This window comes from Maylandia zebra, linkage group LG17 (genome assembly GCF_041146795.1).
Source record: "Maylandia zebra isolate NMK-2024a linkage group LG17, Mzebra_GT3a, whole genome shotgun sequence".
Classification (NCBI taxonomy): Eukaryota; Metazoa; Chordata; class Actinopteri; order Cichliformes; family Cichlidae; genus Maylandia; species Maylandia zebra.
The window spans coordinates 13,336,787-13,355,830 of NC_135183.1; the positions used below are offsets into that span (position 1 = coordinate 13,336,787).

A 19,044-nucleotide genomic window follows, 5' to 3' on the forward strand; every position below is an offset into this window, starting at 1 on the left:
CAGAGATTAACAGCATTTCATCAATCGTTGTAACAGTGTAAAAAAATAGAAGAGATGAAGACTTTAATAATGCCAGTATACTGGGGTATTCAAAAACCTGTAATGTTTCATTTTAACTTCAGTCCTTTCAATGTTTCTCTCCTTATTGCAGCTGGAGCCCTTCAGTGTCAAACATGCACAGATCAGACGTGTTCAAGCACAGTACCGATTACATGTTCTTCAGGGAAGATGTGTGTTACAGCTACTATTTTAGGTAATCTTCTCTTCATATTTGTCACGGTCCTGGGTCGGGTCGACCCAGCATTTTGAGTTTCTTATGTTTTGGTTTATTTTTGCATTATGGATTGGTTATTCTCTGGTGATACTGTTTTGATTACAATTATATTCTGATTCTTTAGTTATCTGATGATGATGTTGATGACGATGATGATTATGTTTGGTTTAGGTTGCCTGTGCTTGGTCTTCTCTGCCCGTATGTCCCTCTGTTTGTCCATGACGTCATTATGCCTGTTTACGAGTCTGTCTCTGTCTGGCGTGTGCTTCCTGTCTTATTTTGTAGGTCTGTGTCCTTTGTCAGTGCGTTCAGCTTTGTGCTCTCCCTGTCTCGTCAGTGTAATCAACGTCAGCCGTGTCTCCCAGCTGTTTCCTCTTTGCTCCGTTCACCTCTTGTATTTAGTGTCTGTGTCTTCCCCTACTCGGTGTTGCGTCGTACCCTCAACTAGCTGTGTGTTCTGCTTCTATGTTCCTAGTGTTTGGTCTCCTGCTCCAGTTTAGTGTTTCTTTCCAGTGTTTCAGTCCTTGGTTCCTCTGTTCTGACTTTTGGTTTTCTTTTGGTGAGTTTAGTTTGTACGAGGTTTTTCCCAGCAATAAAGCTGCGCCTTAAGTTTCACTTCCGTGTCTGAGTTCTGCATTTTGGGTCCACCACTCCTGCTTGCCTGCCACACAGCGGGTCATGACAGAACGACGCGACCAGTATGGATCCAGCAGACTCACTGAGGAAGCGCAGCTCAGCCTTTGACGGGACCCGGCTAGCGCTTGGAGGGCCTCCGTGCTGCCGTTCCTCACTAGCTGCTTACCCTTCGGTCCACTCACCTGCTTCTTCCCCCCGGATGCCCCGGTCTCACAGAAAACGCTCCCGCCGGTCCCGGGAGGATTACTATGAGACCGCGAGCAACCAGCTTACACCAGCTCAAGCTTTCTACAAGATGTTAGGGATCATTATAGTGCCACCCGACTCACCCAGCGTTTCCACTTCACAGCAGGAGCAGCCACAGCCGAGTCATTCCTTGTCACATTCTGCCAGTGCTGCTTCCTCTTCTACTTGGAAGCGGCGAACGTGCCGCCAGCACTCACGGCTCCGGCAGGAGCCTGGGACTCTTCTCGACCAACCGCCTAGGGTGAGTGACAAAGTCCCCCTACATTCGCCTTCTGTGTCGAGGGATAAACGTACCGTTTCCCCCAAGGCCGCTAACGTCAGCTTCATGAACTCTAGATCTTCTGTTCCTCCTGTTCCAGAAAATGACAGTATTCCTTTTGAGAGCGATCGTTTCCACTTTGGTTCAAAAGACTGTGCTTCTGATGCTCCTTCGGACCCAGGAGTTAAGACTGTTTCATCTGGAACTGTTTATTCTGGGGCTATGTCAGCTCTGTTAGCCGCCCGGCCCGAAGCTCTGTTAGCCGCCCGGCCCGAAGCTCTGTTAGCCGCCCGGCCCGAAGCTCTGTTAGCCGCCCGGCCCGAAGCTCAGTCGCCACCTCCACCACATTCAGCCTCGCTTCCCATAGCACAGTCACATCCACAGCCTGACTTACTACAAACCTTATTTCAATCCTTAGCCCAGTCAATAGCTCAGTTGGTAGAGGAATCATCAGCCTTATCGTCAGCTCGGTTTCCAACTTCACAACCATCATTTTCCCGACCTTTTCTTCAGTTGCCCTCAGCTCAGCCACCTATACAGCCATCATCTTCACCTACACCTCCGGTACAGCAAGCTATGTCTATCCAACCCTTACAGAACTGTTCCACAACCTTGAATCCTAATCAGAGAGACAAACCAAACAATATTGTTATCAGTCCTCAAAAGCTGGCCAGTTCTGAGACTGAGATTCACTCCAGGGCCTCCCCAGAGGCTGGGTTTCAGCCCCCAGCAGACTCTGGACCCCTGGCGGTTAAGAAGCCAGCTGAGGACCGCACCCGGCCGTTGCTGCCTGAGCAGACTCAATGCTCTGTGCAGCTGCAGTCTGCCATGTGTTTGCCAGAGGCCCGTGTGCCTGGTTCTGTTCTGTCCCTGCCAGAGGCCTGTGTGCCTTCTGGTTCCGATCTGTGCCAGCCAGGGGCCCGTGTGCCTTCTGGTTCTGTCCTGTCCCTGCCAGGGGCCCGTGTGCCTGCTGGTTCCGATCTGTGCCTGCCAGAGGCCCGTGTGCCTGCTGGTTCCGATCTGTGCCTGCCAGAGGTCCCCGCGCCTGCTGGTTCTGTTCTGTGTGTGCCAGGGGCTCCAGTGCCCACTGGTTCTGAGACTGTTTTTGCTGGGGGGCCCGAGGAGCCCGTCCAGCCTTCTGCCTCGTCAGCTGGGGGGCCCGAGGAGCCCGTCCAGCCTCCTTCCTCGTCAGCTGGGGGGCCCGAGGAGCCCGTCCAGCCACCAGCTGCTCCACCAGCAGCCTCATCCACGCTTGCAGCAGCAGTTTCATCCATGCCGCCACCTGCTGCAGCGCCTCCGTCTGCATCCTCCACGCCGTTGCCTGGCCCGGCCTCTGCTGCATCCTCCACGCCGTCGCCTGGTCCGGATTCAGCATCCTCAGCGTCGCCTGGTCCAGCGCATGCTTCGGCTTCATCCGCTTCACCTGGTCCAGCCACTGCTTCATCCTTGCCTGGTCCGGCCTCCGTGTCTTCATCCTCGCCTGGTCCGGCCTCCGTGTCTTCAGCCTCGCCTGGTCCGGCCTCCGTGTCTTCAGCCTCGCCTGGTCCGGCCTCCGTGTCTTCAGCCTCGCCTGGTCCGGCCTCCGTGTCTTCAGCCTCGCCTGGTCCGGCCTCCGTGTCTTCAGCCTCGCCTGGTCCGGCCTCTGCATCCCCGTCTGGTCCGGCCTCTGCATCCCCGTCTGGTCCGGCCTCTGCATCCCCGTCTGGTCCGGCCTCTGCATCCCCGTCTGGTCCGGCCTCTGCATCCCCGTCTGGTCCAGCCTCCGCTTCGCCTGGGGCTGCAGGGGCCACGCAGCCTTCAGGTCCCCTACTACCACCTCCACATCGTCGGTCATCTGCCAGGCCGCTTGTTGGGCATCTCCGCCACCGTGGACGCCCTCCTGAACACCCTCCTGAACGCCGCCACTGCCTTCCGCGTGGCCGGCCCCCGGAACTGTTTGCCCGTCGTCGCAGTTGCCGTCCACACGGTCGGCCCCCGGAACTGAACTGTTTTGGCCTCCTGCGCTGTCGGCCTCCAGGTCGGCCCCCTGAACTTGACCTTCTGGGTCTTTCTGGGCTCTGTCCCTCCTTCCTGGTCCCCCGCCGCCCACCCTGGTTGGGTTGTTTTCTGTTTTTGGCTGTTTTTTTTGTGCTTCTGTTGGGCGGTCTGGAGCCCGCCCTTGAGGGGGGGGTACTGTCACGGTCCTGGGTCGGGTCGACCCAGCATTTTGAGTTTCTTATGTTTTGGTTTATTTTTGCATTATGGATTGGTTATTCTCTGGTGATACTGTTTTGATTACAATTATATTCTGATTCTTTAGTTATCTGATGATGATGTTGATGACGATGATGATTATGTTTGGTTTAGGTTGCCTGTGCTTGGTCTTCTCTGCCCGTATGTCCCTCTGTTTGTCCATGACGTCATTATGCCTGTTTACGAGTCTGTCTCTGTCTGGCGTGTGCTTCCTGTCTTATTTTGTAGGTCTGTGTCCTTTGTCAGTGCGTTCAGCTTTGTGCTCTCCCTGTCTCATCAGTGTAATCAACGTCAGCCGTGTCTCCCAGCTGTTTCCTCTTTGCTCCGTTCACCTCTTGTATTTAGTGTCTGTGTCTTCCCCTACTCGGTGTCGCGTCGTACCCTCAACTAGCTGTGTGTTCTGCTTCTATGTTCCTAGTGTTTGGTCTCCTGCTCCAGTTTAGTGTTTCTTTCCAGTGTTTCAGTCCTTGGTTCCTCTGTTCTGACTTTTGGTTTTCTTTTGGTGAGTTTAGTTTGTACGAGGTTTTTCCCAGCAATAAAGCTGCGCCTTAAGTTTCACTTCCGTGTCTGAGTTCTGCATTTTGGGTCCACCACTCCTGCTTGCCTGCCACACAGCGGGTCATGACAATATTATGTGATACACTTCAGTAAATTGCAAATACTGTGAGGTTATATGTACTTTTCATCAACATTAATGAACCACACTGTGAATTTGCAGCTACCTCATCTGGAAATACAACAACAGAAATCTACAAGGCATGTGCATCTTCCTCCCTGTGTCCAGCTACGGGCTCTCAGACATTTTCAGTCGACCTGGGTGTTCAAAGTGCTCTTGCATCTGCCACGTGCTGCAACACAGATAACTGCAACTCACAAACTCTGGCTGGTAAGCACAAATCAATGTGTTTTATTAAAGACACAATAACAGAAAGAGATAAGAAACAATATTCTGATATCTGCTGAAATGTTCTCTGTTGTGAATTGAAATTATGTTCTTTTCTGTTTCAGCTCCAACTCCTCAGTCAAGTAACGGCCAGCTATGTAACATTTGTTCCAACCCTTTGTGCAACACTCCAATACAATGTCAAGGAGTGGAGGACCAATGCTTTCAATCAATCAGTGAGTCTTCTTGATGTATACTTTAACAAAGATCAGCTTTAAATTCTTTTTTCTGCCTAGAATAACATTAACAAAGTTTGTTGTTTTTTTTTTGTGTGTTTTTTTTAACCAGTCACTGGAAACATTATCAAGCATTTTATCAATATTTGTAATAGATGTTATTTTGTACTTTGAATCATTAAAGATGACAATTAAGATGTGCTCATTAATCAGCTTTTGAAAGATTACAGATTTGTCCACAACGCATAAATATATTAGTTAACAAATATTCCCCAAACTGTTTTTAAAAATATTTCAATATTTGAAGCATGGAGGTATTGATTAATTTGCCACTTTTTGTCGTGACCAATCATTTGTTTAAAACAACCGCTGAAGACAAACAGACAAATGTCCATCAAAACTACAGCAAAGTAAAGAAAATACACATGAAAATATCAAGAGTAGCACTTTCATTTCTTGGAAAAATCAGTTACCTACTTTAAATGAAAACGCAGTTTACATGATGATAGAACACCCAGTGTACACTGTTCCAAAAAATAGTAATGTCAAAGTATCTTACTGTATAGTTTACAGTTTTGTACTGTATTTCTAGAATATCATTAAATTTACATAAGTAGACAGTGATTTTACATGTCAAAGGTAAAATAACTTTTAAAAAATAAATGTAGAGGTAGGAATTGCAATTAATATAAATCTCAAAGTATTCACAACATTCCTGAACAGAAATAGGCCTCTGCACCTGGGGTGAGGGTGTGGCCATGAAAACAATGTGACATGCCATTGGACGTTGGGACACATAATAACATGACGCTAAGCATCGGCCAATGAATGTGAACTAACAACCACAAGGTTGCGGGTATGGCAGCATTGTAGGAAAAAATCCTAATATAAAAGTATTTTACTGTGTATTTTACAGTAATGTTCTGTTCTTCTAGAATATCATTAAAGTCACGTAAATAGACTGTGATTTCACATTTCAAATGTAAATTAACGTTAAATCACTGTAATGTAATACAACATAATTGTCATGATTATTAAATGTATCTGTCTGTACATATGCATATTTAGATTGTTAAAATACATTCACAAATGTATCACGATTTCACAAATATCTGTCCGTTATTTGAAAGATTGAACTGTTGAATTCAAATGTAATGCTATGGAAAAGTATATAACATGATTCCTATAAGCTTGAGTTACATCACAGTATTATTATCATTGCTATTTAGGGCGATCGTGGCTCAAGAGTTGGCAGTTTGCCTTGTGATTAGAAAGTTGCCAGTTCGCGCCCCGGCTCGAACACTCTCAGTATTGTGTCCGTGGTCAAGACTCTTCACCTACTGGTGCTGGCCAGAGGGGCCGATGGTGCGATATGGCAGCCTTGCCTCTGTCCTAGGGCATGCAATCAATTATTATTTAAACCAACTGTTAACTGTATATTTCTGTACATATACGTATTATGATTCATATTGCCACATTCATTGACCTTGTTTATAGGTAATTTCATTGTTTGATCACGTTAAAATGTTCCTAATTTAATGTCTAAACGCACTTGGAAAAGGCAGAACCCCATGTAAGATTAGCACAACAAACTCTATTTTCATTACTGAAATTAACTGTATTTTCATGAGAAAGTTATTTTCTGTTATTTTACGGTAGTATTTTGGCGCCCCAGCTGCCGGAATATTACCGTTTTTTTAAGATGGTTTTTTTAACAGTGTAGGAACACTGTTCGTTCATAGGAAATCACTTTGGCTTCTGACATTGTGAGTACATGTTTTCAATAGCATTATTGTGAAAGTCACCAAAACAATGAGGGAAAATCAGGCTCTGTTCTTCTCTTCAATTGAAAAATGTTTACCGGTGGATGTGGTATTATGACATCAGAAATGCTGAACAAACAACTACACCCTTTAGTGGTGTTCTCAGGTTTTAGAGTACACCCAAAAGTCTCTGCAGTGAGATTTGAAGTTTCAGACTGTCAGCAAACAGAGCACATTAAAAGATGTTAAATTACTCTTTATGTGAAAGATATTTATGTTTGAAATATAGAATCAGGAAAAAAAAATCAGCTGAATTAGTTCTTTAGTAAATCACAGTTAATGATGCCACAAATGTTTCCAGCTTATGGCCTTGCATCTATAAATCTAAATGTTTCTTCATTATTTAACATTAAAGGTGTTCTCAGAAAATGCTACCCACTGGAGTATGGAATGCCAGGACTCCATGGAGTACTATGGAGTACATTAGATCAGCTTCTCTGACCATTTACAAACCAATAACAATGGTCAATGCTCACAACTCTACAGATGATCTACAGTGTAGCTTAATGATTTTCTTTTGACTGAGAAATAGATTATAAGCTCTAAATAAAAAAAGTAATACAATATATTTGATAATAAATTACTGTGACAGGTGTGTTAGGGCATAAAAAAGAAAAACATTTTCAATTATAATGCTCTGAGTACTTTTTTTTTGATGGTCACTGGCTACTACACAGTCATGTTTGTCTTATGATATGTTTTATGGTTACAGTTCGCATGTGAAAATGAAAGATTCTGAACCTCAAATTACCCTGATGCATCAATAGTGTTACACGCAACAGTTAGAGCACGAAAAAGGCCAACTATAAAACTGCTGTATGAATGTGTGTGTGAACTGGTAAAAGAGTTGTAGTCAATATTGCCTCGAGGGCTTTGTTAAAGCAGAGAACAGCAATAAATTTATCAGTTCTTTTACCATTTGACATCTCTTTTAACTTGCCCAGTGGCACTGAACCACATAATATAATAAATTAAACTGAATCTCAGCAAATTGATTTTTAAGATCGCAAAAGGTTGATTCTGTTCATCAGGACATAACATTTTCAGTGGAAGAAACATTTTGTCAGTCATCCTTAATGATCAAGGAACTGACCTCACAGCCCATTGTTCATTCAGTAGGCTAGTTACTGTCATTGTGCAAATGTACTGTTTATAAGGTTGGGGAAACCTGCAGTCAGCTGGGACTGAAGAAGTAACTTGGATCAGTGACAAAACATTTCCCCCACTCCCACTTACTTACTTGAATGATTGAACATGCATCAAGTGATTTTTAAGATGTTCTGAGTAATGCTTTAAATATGAAGCTATATCATAACATCATAACATAAAAATAACTGCAATTGTTCAAACTCTGATTTTTGATCTGCAGTGAACGACGGTGTCAACACTTTCCCAGCTCACGGCTGTGCGTCTACAAGCCTGTGTGCAGCTGCCTCAAGCCTGGGTTCCCTACCTTTCATGCAGAATGTCAGTACCATAATAAGTGGACCAGTCTGTACTTTGCCCACAACAACTGCAGCACCAACCACAAAAACAGCTGCTCCAACCACAACCACAGCTACACCAACCACGACAACAGGTGCTCCACATGGTGGTGATATACATGCCCTAAAAATTATAACATTTTAAATATAGATTCATAGTCTGTTATATGCGTGACAGTTTTTAGAGTAGGCCTCCATGGTTTAATTATCCTTAATACATTAACCTTAAATTAACTCTAATTTAGTGTTTCCTATCCATTTTTTATTTATTTATACAGAGATACAGAGATTAACAGCATTTCATCAATCTTTGTAACAGCGTAAAAAAATAGAAGAGATGAAGACTTTAATAATGCCAGTATACTGGGGTATTCAAAAACCTGTAATGTTTCATTTTAACTTCAGTCCTTTCAATGTTTCGCTCCTGATTGCAGCTGGAGCCCTTCAGTGTCAAACATGCACAGATCAGACGTGTTCAAGCACAGTACCGATTACATGTTCTTCAGGGAAGATGTGTGTTACAGCTACTATTTTAGGTAATCTTCTCTTCATATTATGTGATACACTTCAGTAAATTGCAAATACTGTGAGGTTATATGTACTTTTCATCAACATTAATGAACCACACTGTGAATTTGCAGCTACCTCATCTGGAAATACAACAACAGAAATCTACAAGGCATGTGCATCTTCCTCCCTGTGTCCAGCTACGGGCTCTCAGACATTTTCAGTCGACCTGGGTGTTCAAAGTGCTCTTGCATCTGCCACGTGCTGCAACACAGATAACTGCAACTCACAAACTCTGGCTGGTAAGCACAAATCAATGTGTTTTATTAAAGACACAATAACAGAAAGAGATAAGAAACAATATTCTGATATCTGCTGAAATGTTCTCTGTTGTGAATTGAAATTATGTTCTTTTCTGTTTCAGCTCCTACTCCTCAGTCAAGTAACGGCCAGCTATGTAACATTTGTTCCAACCCTTTGTGCAACACTCCAATACAATGTCAAGGAGTGGAGGACCAATGCTTTCAATCAACGAGTGAGTCTTCATCATTTTATTTCAAAAAAGATAATCTTAAAATTATTTTTTCTGCCTAAAATAACTTCAGCGAACATTCTTTTTATAAAAGGAATGTTGGTTGAATTTATTTTAACAGCCAATGGAAGAAATACTGATAAAAAGCATTTTATAAGATAAAAAGCATTTTATCAGTATTTCTAAAAAAGATTATTTTGAAGTTTAAATCTTTAAAGATGACTATCAACATTTGATCTTTAATCACTTTATTAAATTTTACAGATTTAACTGCAACACAGATATATTAGTTAGCAAATAATCCCCAAACTGTTTTAAAAAATTGTAATATTTCTAGTATGGAAGTATGGATTAATCTGACAGTTATTGTCATGACTAATTATTTGTTTAACACAGCAGCTGAAGAACTAAATAAATGTCCATCAAAACAAGAGCCAAGGAAAGAAAATACACACGAAAATATCAAGAGTAGCACTTTGATTTCTTGTTGATGGAAAAATCAGTTAACTGCTCTTATCAATTATACGTTCTTTTACCATTTGACATGTCTTATCACTTGCCAAGTGGCATTTAACTACAAATAAAACTGAAACGGTATATCAGCAAACAGGTTTTTAAGATGTTTTGAGTAATGCTTTAAAAATAAAGCTATATCATGACATCATAACATAAAAATATCTGTAATTTTTCAAACTGTTTCACCTGCAGTGAACGACGGCACCAAGACTTTTCCAGCTTATGGCTGTGCATCTACAAACTTGTGTGCAGCTGCTTCAGGCCTACATTTTCTACCTTTCATGCAGAATGTTGGTACCATAACAAGTGGACCAACCTGTACTTCACCCACAACAACTGCAGCACCGACCACAGCAAGAACTGAGGCACCAACAACAACATCTGCTCCAAGCATGACAACAACGTCTCCAACCACAATAACAGCTGCTCCAACCACAATTACAACTGCTCAAATAACAAAAACAACTAATCCAACCACGACCGCAGCGGCATCAACCACAATCACAGCAGCACCAACCACAACAACTGTGTACCCAACAAAAACAACAACAGGTGATGCAACTACGACATTTAAGGCACCCAGTACAACCGCAGTGGCATCAACCACAACAACAATTGTGCCAACCACTATAACAACTACTCAAACAACAACAACAGCTGTTTCAACCACAACCGCAGTGGCACCAACCACAACTGCAACAGCACAAACCACAACAACTGTGTCACCAACAACAACAAGTGCTGCAACCACGACCGCAGTGGCACCAACAACAACCACAGCAGCACTAACCACTACAACAGTTACTCCGACAACGAACACAGCTGCACTACTTACAACTATTACACCACCAAGCACAACTGCAACAGCACAAACCACAACGACATCTAAGACACCAGCAACAATGTTGGTCGCATCAACCACATCAAACGTTGCTCCAACCACAATAACAACTGCTCAAACAACAACAGCTGCTCCTACCACAACTGCAGTGGCACAAACCACAACAATTGTGTCACCAACAACAACAACAGGTCCTGCAACTACAACATCTAAGGCACCAAGTACAACTGCCGGGACATCAACCACAACGACAGGCGCTCCAACCACTATAACTACTGCTCAAACAACAACAACAGCTGCTTCAACCACAACCATAACAACACCAACTACAACTGTTGTAGCACAAACCACAACAAGTGTGTCAACAGCGACGACAACAGTTCCTGCAACTACAACATCTAAGGCCCCAACTACAACCACAGCTGCATCAACCACAACAACACCTGCTCCAACTACAACCCCAGCACACACCACAACGACTGTGTCACCACCAACAACAACAGCTGATGCAACCACATCCACAGCGGCACCAACCACGACAGCAGCAGCTCCAACCACAACAACACTTACTCCGACAATGACAACAGCTGCACCACTTACAACTATTACAACACCAAGCACAACTGCAACAGCACAAACAACAACAACTGTGTCACCAACAACAACAGGTGCTGCAAGTACGACATCTAAGACACCAGCAACAACGTTGGTCGCATCAACCACATCAAACGTTGCTCCAACCACAATAACAACTGCTCAAACAACAACAGCTGCTCCTACCACAACTGCAGTGGCACAAACCACAACAACTGTGTCATCAACAACAGGTGCTGCAACTACAACATCTAAGGCACAAACTACAACCACAGTGGCATCGATCACAACAGCAGCTGCTCCAGCTACAATTGCAACAGCACAAACCACAACAACTGTGTCACCAACAACAACAACAGGTCCTGCAACCACGTCCTCAGCGGCACCAAACACAACAAAAGTTAGTCCGACAATGACAACAGCTGCACCACTTACAACTATTACAACACCAAGCACAACTACAACAGCACAAACCACAAAAACTGTGTCACCAACAACAACAGGTGCTGCAACTACGACATCTAAGGCACCAACTACAACTGCCGTAACATCAGCCACAACGACAGGTGCTCCAACCACTATAACAACTGCTCAAACAACAACAGCTGTTTCAACCACAACCGTAGTGGCACCAACCACAACTGCAGCAGCACAAACCACAACAACTGTGTCACCAACAACGACAACAAGTGCTGCAAGTACGACACCAGCAACAACGTTGGTCGCATCAACCACATCAAACGTTGCTCCAACCACAATAACAACTGCTCAAACAACAACAGCTACTCCTACCACAACTGCAGTTGCACAAGCCACAACAACTGTGTCACCAACAACAACAGGTCCTGCAACTACAACATCTAAGGCACCAAGTACAACTGCCGTGACATCAACCACAACGACAGGTGCTCCAACCACTCAAACTACTGCTCAAACAACAACAACAGCTGCTCCAACCACAACCAAAACGACACAAACTACAACTGTTGTAGCACAAACCACAACAAGTGTGTCAACAGGGACGACAACAGTTGCTGCAACTACAACATCTAAGACACCAACTACAACCACAGCTGCATCAACCACAACAATAGTTGCTTCAACTACAACCCCAGCACACACCACAACAACTGTGTCACCACCAACAATAACAGGTGCTGCAACCATGACCACAGCAGCACAAACCACGACTGCAGCAGCACCAACCACTACAACAGTTACTCCAACAGCGACAACAGCTGCACTACTTACAACTATTACACCACCAAGTACAACTGCAACAGCACAAACCACAACAACTGTGACACCAACAACAACAGGTGCTGCAGCTACGACATCTAAGGCACCAACTACAACCGCAGTGGCATCAACCACAACAACAGCTGCGCCAACCACTGTAACAACTGCTCAAACAACAACAAAGGCTGTTGCAACCACAAACGCAGTGGAACCAACCACAACTGTAGCAGTACAAACCACAACAACTGTCTCACCAACAACGACAACAGGTGCTGCAACTATGACATCTAAGGCACCAACCACAACAACTGTGTCACCAACAACAAAAACAGGTGCTGCAACCACGACCACAGTGGCACCAACAACAACCACAGCAGCACTAACCACTACAACAGTTACTCCGACAACGACAACAGCTGCACTACTTACAACTATTACACCACCAAGCACAACTGCAACAGCACAAACCACAACAACTGTGTCATCAACAACGACAACAGGTGCTGCAACTATGACATCTAAGGCACCAACTACAACCGTGATGGCATCAATCACAACAGCAGCTGCTCCAACCACAACAACAACTGCTCCAACAACAACAGGTACTGCAACCACGACCGCAGCGGCACCAACCACGACCGCAGCAGCACCAACCACAACTGCAACAGGACAAACCACAACAACTGTGTCCCCAACAACAAATACAGGTGCTGCAACTATGACATCTAAGGCACCAACTACAACCGCGGTGGCATCAATCACAACAGCAGCTGCTCCAACAACAACAGGTACTGCAACCACGACCACAGCAGCACCAACCACGACCACAGCAGCACCAACCACGACCACAGCAGCACCACCAACCACAACAACTGTGTCACCAACCACAACAACAGGTGCTGCAAGTACGATATCTAAGACACCAGCAACAACGTTGGTCGCATCAACCACATCAAACGTTGCTCCAACCACTATAACAACTGCTCAAACAACAACAACAGTTGCTTCAACCACAACCAAAACGACACCAACTACAACTGTTGTAGCACAAACCACAACAAGTGTGTCAACAGCGACGACAACAGTTGCTGTAACTACAACATCTAAGGCACCAACTACAACCACAGCTGCATCAACCACAACAATAGCTGCTTCAACTACAACCCCAGCACACACCACAACAACTGTGTCACCACCAACAATAACTGCAACAACAACAGGTACTGCAACCACGACCGCAGCAGCACCAACCACAACTGCAACAGGACAAACCACTACAACAGTTACTCCGACAACGACAACAGCTGCACTACTTACAATTATTACACCATCAAGCACAACTGCAACAGCACAAACCACAACAACTGTGTCATCAACAACGACAACAGGTGCTGCAACTATGACATCTAAGGCACCAACGACAACCGCGATGGCATCAATCACAACAGCAGCTGCTCCAACAACAACAACTGTTCCAACAACAACAGGTACTGCAACCACGACCGCAGCAGCACCAACCACAACTGCAACAGGACAAACCACAACAACTGTGTCATCAGCAACAACGACAACAGGTGCTGCAAGTACGACATCTAAGGTACCAGCAACAACGTTGGTCGCATCAACCACATCAAAAGTTGCTCCAACCACAATAACAACTGCTCAAACAACAACAACAGCTGCTCCTACCACAACCAAAACGACACCAACTACAACTGTTGTAGCACAAACCACAACAACTGTGTCAATAGCGACAACAACAGTTGCTGCAACTACAACATCTAAGGCACCAACTACAACCACAGCTGCATCAACCACAACACTATCTGCTCCGACTACAACGACAGCACACACCACAACAACTGTGTCACCACCGACAACAACAGGTCCTGCAACCACGACCACAGTGGCACCAACCAAAACAACAGTTACTCCAACAATGACAACAGCTGCACCACTTACAACTATTACATCACCAAGCACAACTACAACAGCACAAACCACAACAAATGTGTCACCAACAACAACAGGTCCTGAAACTACGACATCTAAAGCACCAACTACAACGGCGGTGGCATCAACTACAACGGCGGTGGCATCAATCACAACAGCAGCTGCTCCAACCACAACAACTGCTCCAACAACAACAGGTACTGCAACCACGACTGCAGCAGCACCAACCACGACCGCAGCAGCACCAAGCACAACAAAAGTTAGTCCGACGATGACAACAGCTGCACTACTTACAACTATTACACCACCAAGCACAACTGCAACAGCACAAACCACAACAACTGTGCCATCAACAACGACAACAGGTGCTGCAACTACAACATCTAAAGCACCAACTACAACGGCGGTGGCATCAACCACAACAACAGCTGCGCCAACCACTATAACAACTGCTCAAACAACAACAAAGACTGTTTCAACCACAACCGCAGTGGAACCAGCCACAACTGCAACAGCACAAACCACAACAAATGTGTCACCAACAACGAAAACAGGTGCTGCAACCACGACCGCAGTGGCACCAACAACAACCACAGCAGCACTGACCACTACAACAGTTACTCCGACAACGACAACAGCTGCACTACTTACAACTATTACACTACCAAGCACAATTGCAACAGCACAAACCACAACAACTGTGTCCCCAACAACAAATACAGGTGCTGCAACTATGACATCTAAGGCACCAACTACAACCGCGGTGGCATCAATCACAACAGCAGCTGCTCCAACAACAACAGGTACTGCAACCACGACCGCAGCAGCACCAACCACGACCGCAGCAGCACCAACCACGACCGCAGCAGCACCAACCACAACAACAGGTGCTGCAAGTACGACAACAACGTTGGTCGCATCAACCACATCAAACGTTGCTCCAACCACAATAACAACTGCTCAAACAACAACAGCTGCTCCTACCACAACTGCAGTGGCACAAACCACAACAACTGTGTCACCAACAACAACAGGTCCTGCAACTACAACATTTAAGGCACCAAGTACAACTGCCGTAACATCAACCACAACAACAGGTGCTCCAACCACTATAACAACTGCTCAAACAACAACAACAGCTGCTCCTACCACAACCAAAACAACACCAACTACAAATGTTGTAGCACAAACCACAACAAGTGTGTCAACAGCTACAACAACAGTTGCTGCAACTACAACATCTAAGGCACCAACTACAACCACAGCTGCATCAACCACAACAATAGCTGCTTCAACTACAACGACAGCACACACCACAACTGTGTCACCTTCAACAACAACAGGTGCTGCAACCACGACCGCAGCGGCACCTACTACAACCGCAGCAGCACCAACCACAACAACAGTTACTCCAACAATGACAACAGCTGCACTACTTACATCACCAAGCACAACTGCAACAGCACAAACCACAACTGTGTCACCAATAGCAACAACAGGTGTTACAACTCTGACATCTAAGTCTCCCGCTACAACCACAGTGGGATCAATCACATCAACTGTTGCTCCAAACCCAATAACAAAATCTCCAACCACAACAACAGCTTCAATCCCAACCACTATGTCTTCAACAACAAAATCCACAACGACAACAAGTAGCGCATCTTCTGCCAATTTGAATGTTTTCCCTTTTGTACTGGGACTCTTTGTCTTCACCCTCTATTATTAAATTGGAAAATCACAGATGGAAATTGCATAATAACCCATAAAACTGTGAAGGCACATTTTTAATGTCAATGTTTACTTCTTCTCTTCTTGTTTAGGTGGGATTTAAATTTCATAAAATTCAGATGTGATTAAAACAGCTTGGGTAATAACTATTTAACACACAATTGCCCTTTTCCCAGTGACTTATAAAGTGTAATATATATTTACTTCGAAACGTATTTATCTATTCATTAAACTCATCATCCAAATGTCTTGAATAAATGTAATAGTGTGCAATAATATAAATAGAAATATACATGCATATACCCATAACTAGTTGTATGGGGATTTTTGTTATACATATATATCGTCAGTTTTATGTTACAACAATTATTCAATTATCCACTGAATGCATCATTCATTCAAATGAATTACCCATTCAGTGACAGCATTTTTAACACTAGTTCAGTAATTACACCAAAAAAGCCAAAGGATAACAACTGTGACCATGATAAAGTGTTCAACAGACATTACGGTGGAAACTTCTTTTTTTTTTTTTTGCATTGGAGATATCCCATTGATGGGAAGTATGGTGGACAAAAAATGAGCTATGACAATATGTTTGTTTTGTAAAATGTTATGATTACTCTCATATGTCAATTATTCGCTTGATTATTCTCTGTCATATTGATTATTACACGAGGCTGCACTTTTAGCATATCTAAAATTACAGAGCAAATTACCAAATTATCCATATCTTATTTAAGAAGAGATACTCTGATCTCCCCAGAATGTAGACTTGTACTCTCTTCACACTTTATAAGACCAAATAATGCAATCAATTGTTTTTCTACACTACACTACTTTGCACTACCTTGGAAATATTATAATACGTTTCTTCAATAAACTGTTTTATAATAATCAACAGATTTTTTTGTTAAGAAATGTCAGGTCTTTTTTGGGCTTTTCTATTTTTCTAATAGAAATACAAATTTGGATAATTGAAAAGGGACGTGGATCTTTTGAAGTATTTGTTCTTTTCAAACTAATACATCTCTATTTCTATTACTCAGATTTCAATAATAATAATAATAATAATAATGAAGTTCTTTGGTCTTTAGTGGTTCTAAAAAGCCTAAAGGGCTTTGAGTGGTTCATAAGACCAGAGAGCATTATTGAAACTTTTTTGATACAAAAGTTTCATTAATGCTTGTACATTACATAGTAGTACACAATATATCATGTCATAAGAACCAAAATGAATGAATGTAATGGAAGTAATAACTGATATGAATTTTGTTTTGTGACCAAGCAGAAAAGTCATCCAACATCCCTGATAATAATTATGAAATCAAATTAGAGAATATTCATTCAGCTTTTTTTTCTCATAAATAATTTTAATGGCTTTCCCTTTTTTTTAAATCAAGTACAGAGCCAAAAAGTAGATTCAGGTGTAGATCGGCAGCTGAGTTGGAATGACGCAGACAGCTAGCTTCGACATAGGAAAGGTATTTTGCAGCAGAGATGGAAATTCTTTAGAGCAGGCGGCAAAGGAGATGGAGCTCTTCTGGAGGTGGAGAAGGAAAATTCATTTCAAGCTCTGACAAAGTGTCTGGTGCCCCATAGCCCTCTACTCTCCTGTCAGCTGATTTGGGGCACCTGCTTGGTTGGTTAACCTGAGCAACCTGCCCCCTACCGATCACTCTCAACAAAACTTAGTATCCAGCTCAGCCACCTTCATCTGTCTTTTAATCAGTGCCACTGTCACCAAACCAAACATCATAGCAGGTCTCACTACCGTCTTGCAAACCCTCCCTGTATTTGTCACAGCGGGACTGAACGGACTCACACGCAGGCTCTAGGTCTTGAAAGCACAAGAGTCTTTATTACGATACACCAAGTGATTATTTACAAAGGTGAGGGGAAAGCCGGGCTCGGGGGTCCACACACGAACGGGAAAGATGCCAAAAGTCACACACACACTCCGTCCACTCCTCACGCTCCTCTTCACACTCCAATCACTTAGGTAACACAGGGGTTGGTCCAGGGAATCTGTACACAGAGACACGAAGGGATTATAAGGCAAATCACTGTGAAAACACTCTAGAAGTAACTGGGCTGGGGTTACACTGACGAGGGTCGGCAACGGTCCAACGACGAGAAACACAGAGCTGCCATCTTATAAAGGAGCTGGAACACTCGTGATGAGCCACAAGTGTGTGATTGCGACCAGGTGCGTGGGCAAAAGGCAGGAGCCCACAGGTGAGCTCCGCCCAGGCAGAGGGAGGAGGGAAAGAAGGGAAGGGAGAGAGCAGGAACAAAAAAAGAATATAAAACCATATGTAGCCATACTGAGCCGACCAGGTAGGCACAGGGACCCTGACAGTATTCTATTAATGAACCCAATTCCCCAGATCCCAGACAGATCCCACCCCTGTAACGTAAGGGTGATTACTCAAACAGACACACACATACCATGAAAGACAGAGAGAAATAGAAAGGCCCAGAATAAAGAGAGACAAAGAGAACTGACACAGATGCACAGGAGGACTGGAGGAACATGAATATTAAATATTATTCCAGAATCTTGATTTCATCTCACTAAATTCCATGATGGACACAATTAATTGTCCTTTCTAAGGATTTTACCAAAAGGTTGATTCTGTTCATCTGAAGTTAGCGTTTTCAATGGGATAAACATTTCATCACTCATCCAAGTGACTTCTTCAGTCTAACCTGACTGCAGCTTTCCCCAATCTTATAAACAATACATTTGCACAATAACTGAAACCAGCCCACTGAATAAACAATGGGCTGTGAGGTCTTGATGCATGCTCAATCATCCAGGTAAGTAAATCACAAAAAGTTGATTCTGCTCATCTGGATGTAGTGTTTTCAGTGGGAGAAACATTTTGTCACTCATTGGGGGTGATCGTGGCTCAAGAGTTGGGCGTTCGTCTTGTAATCGGAAGGTTGCCGGTTCGAGCCCCGGCTCCGGCAGTCTCGGTCGTTATGTCCTTGGGCAAGACACTTCACCCATAGCCTACTGGTGGTGGTCAGAGGGTGGCGCCAGTGTCCGGCA

At 44.0% G+C, this 19,044-nt stretch overlaps 1 protein-coding gene across 2 annotated transcripts; it reads left to right on the forward strand.

The window, feature by feature from the left end:
- The first annotated feature begins 11,814 nt into the window (after positions 1–11,814).
- Positions 11,815–16,834, forward strand: LOC143413264 (uncharacterized). 2 transcript variants are annotated; one of them, XM_076876045.1, is made up of 3 exons: positions 11,815–11,968; positions 12,011–13,522; positions 13,790–16,834. In XM_076876045.1, exons 2-3 carry the CDS (start codon positions 12,229–12,231, stop codon positions 15,982–15,984), a joined length of 3,489 nt encoding a protein of 1,162 aa, XP_076732160.1. In that variant the 5' UTR covers positions 11,815–11,968; positions 12,011–12,228; the 3' UTR covers positions 15,985–16,834. The 2 variants fall into 2 exon arrangements, with proteins under 2 accessions (XP_076732160.1, XP_076732159.1); XM_076876044.1 differs by having other exon boundaries at positions 12,011–16,834.
- Positions 16,835–19,044: the final 2,210 nt, after the last annotated feature.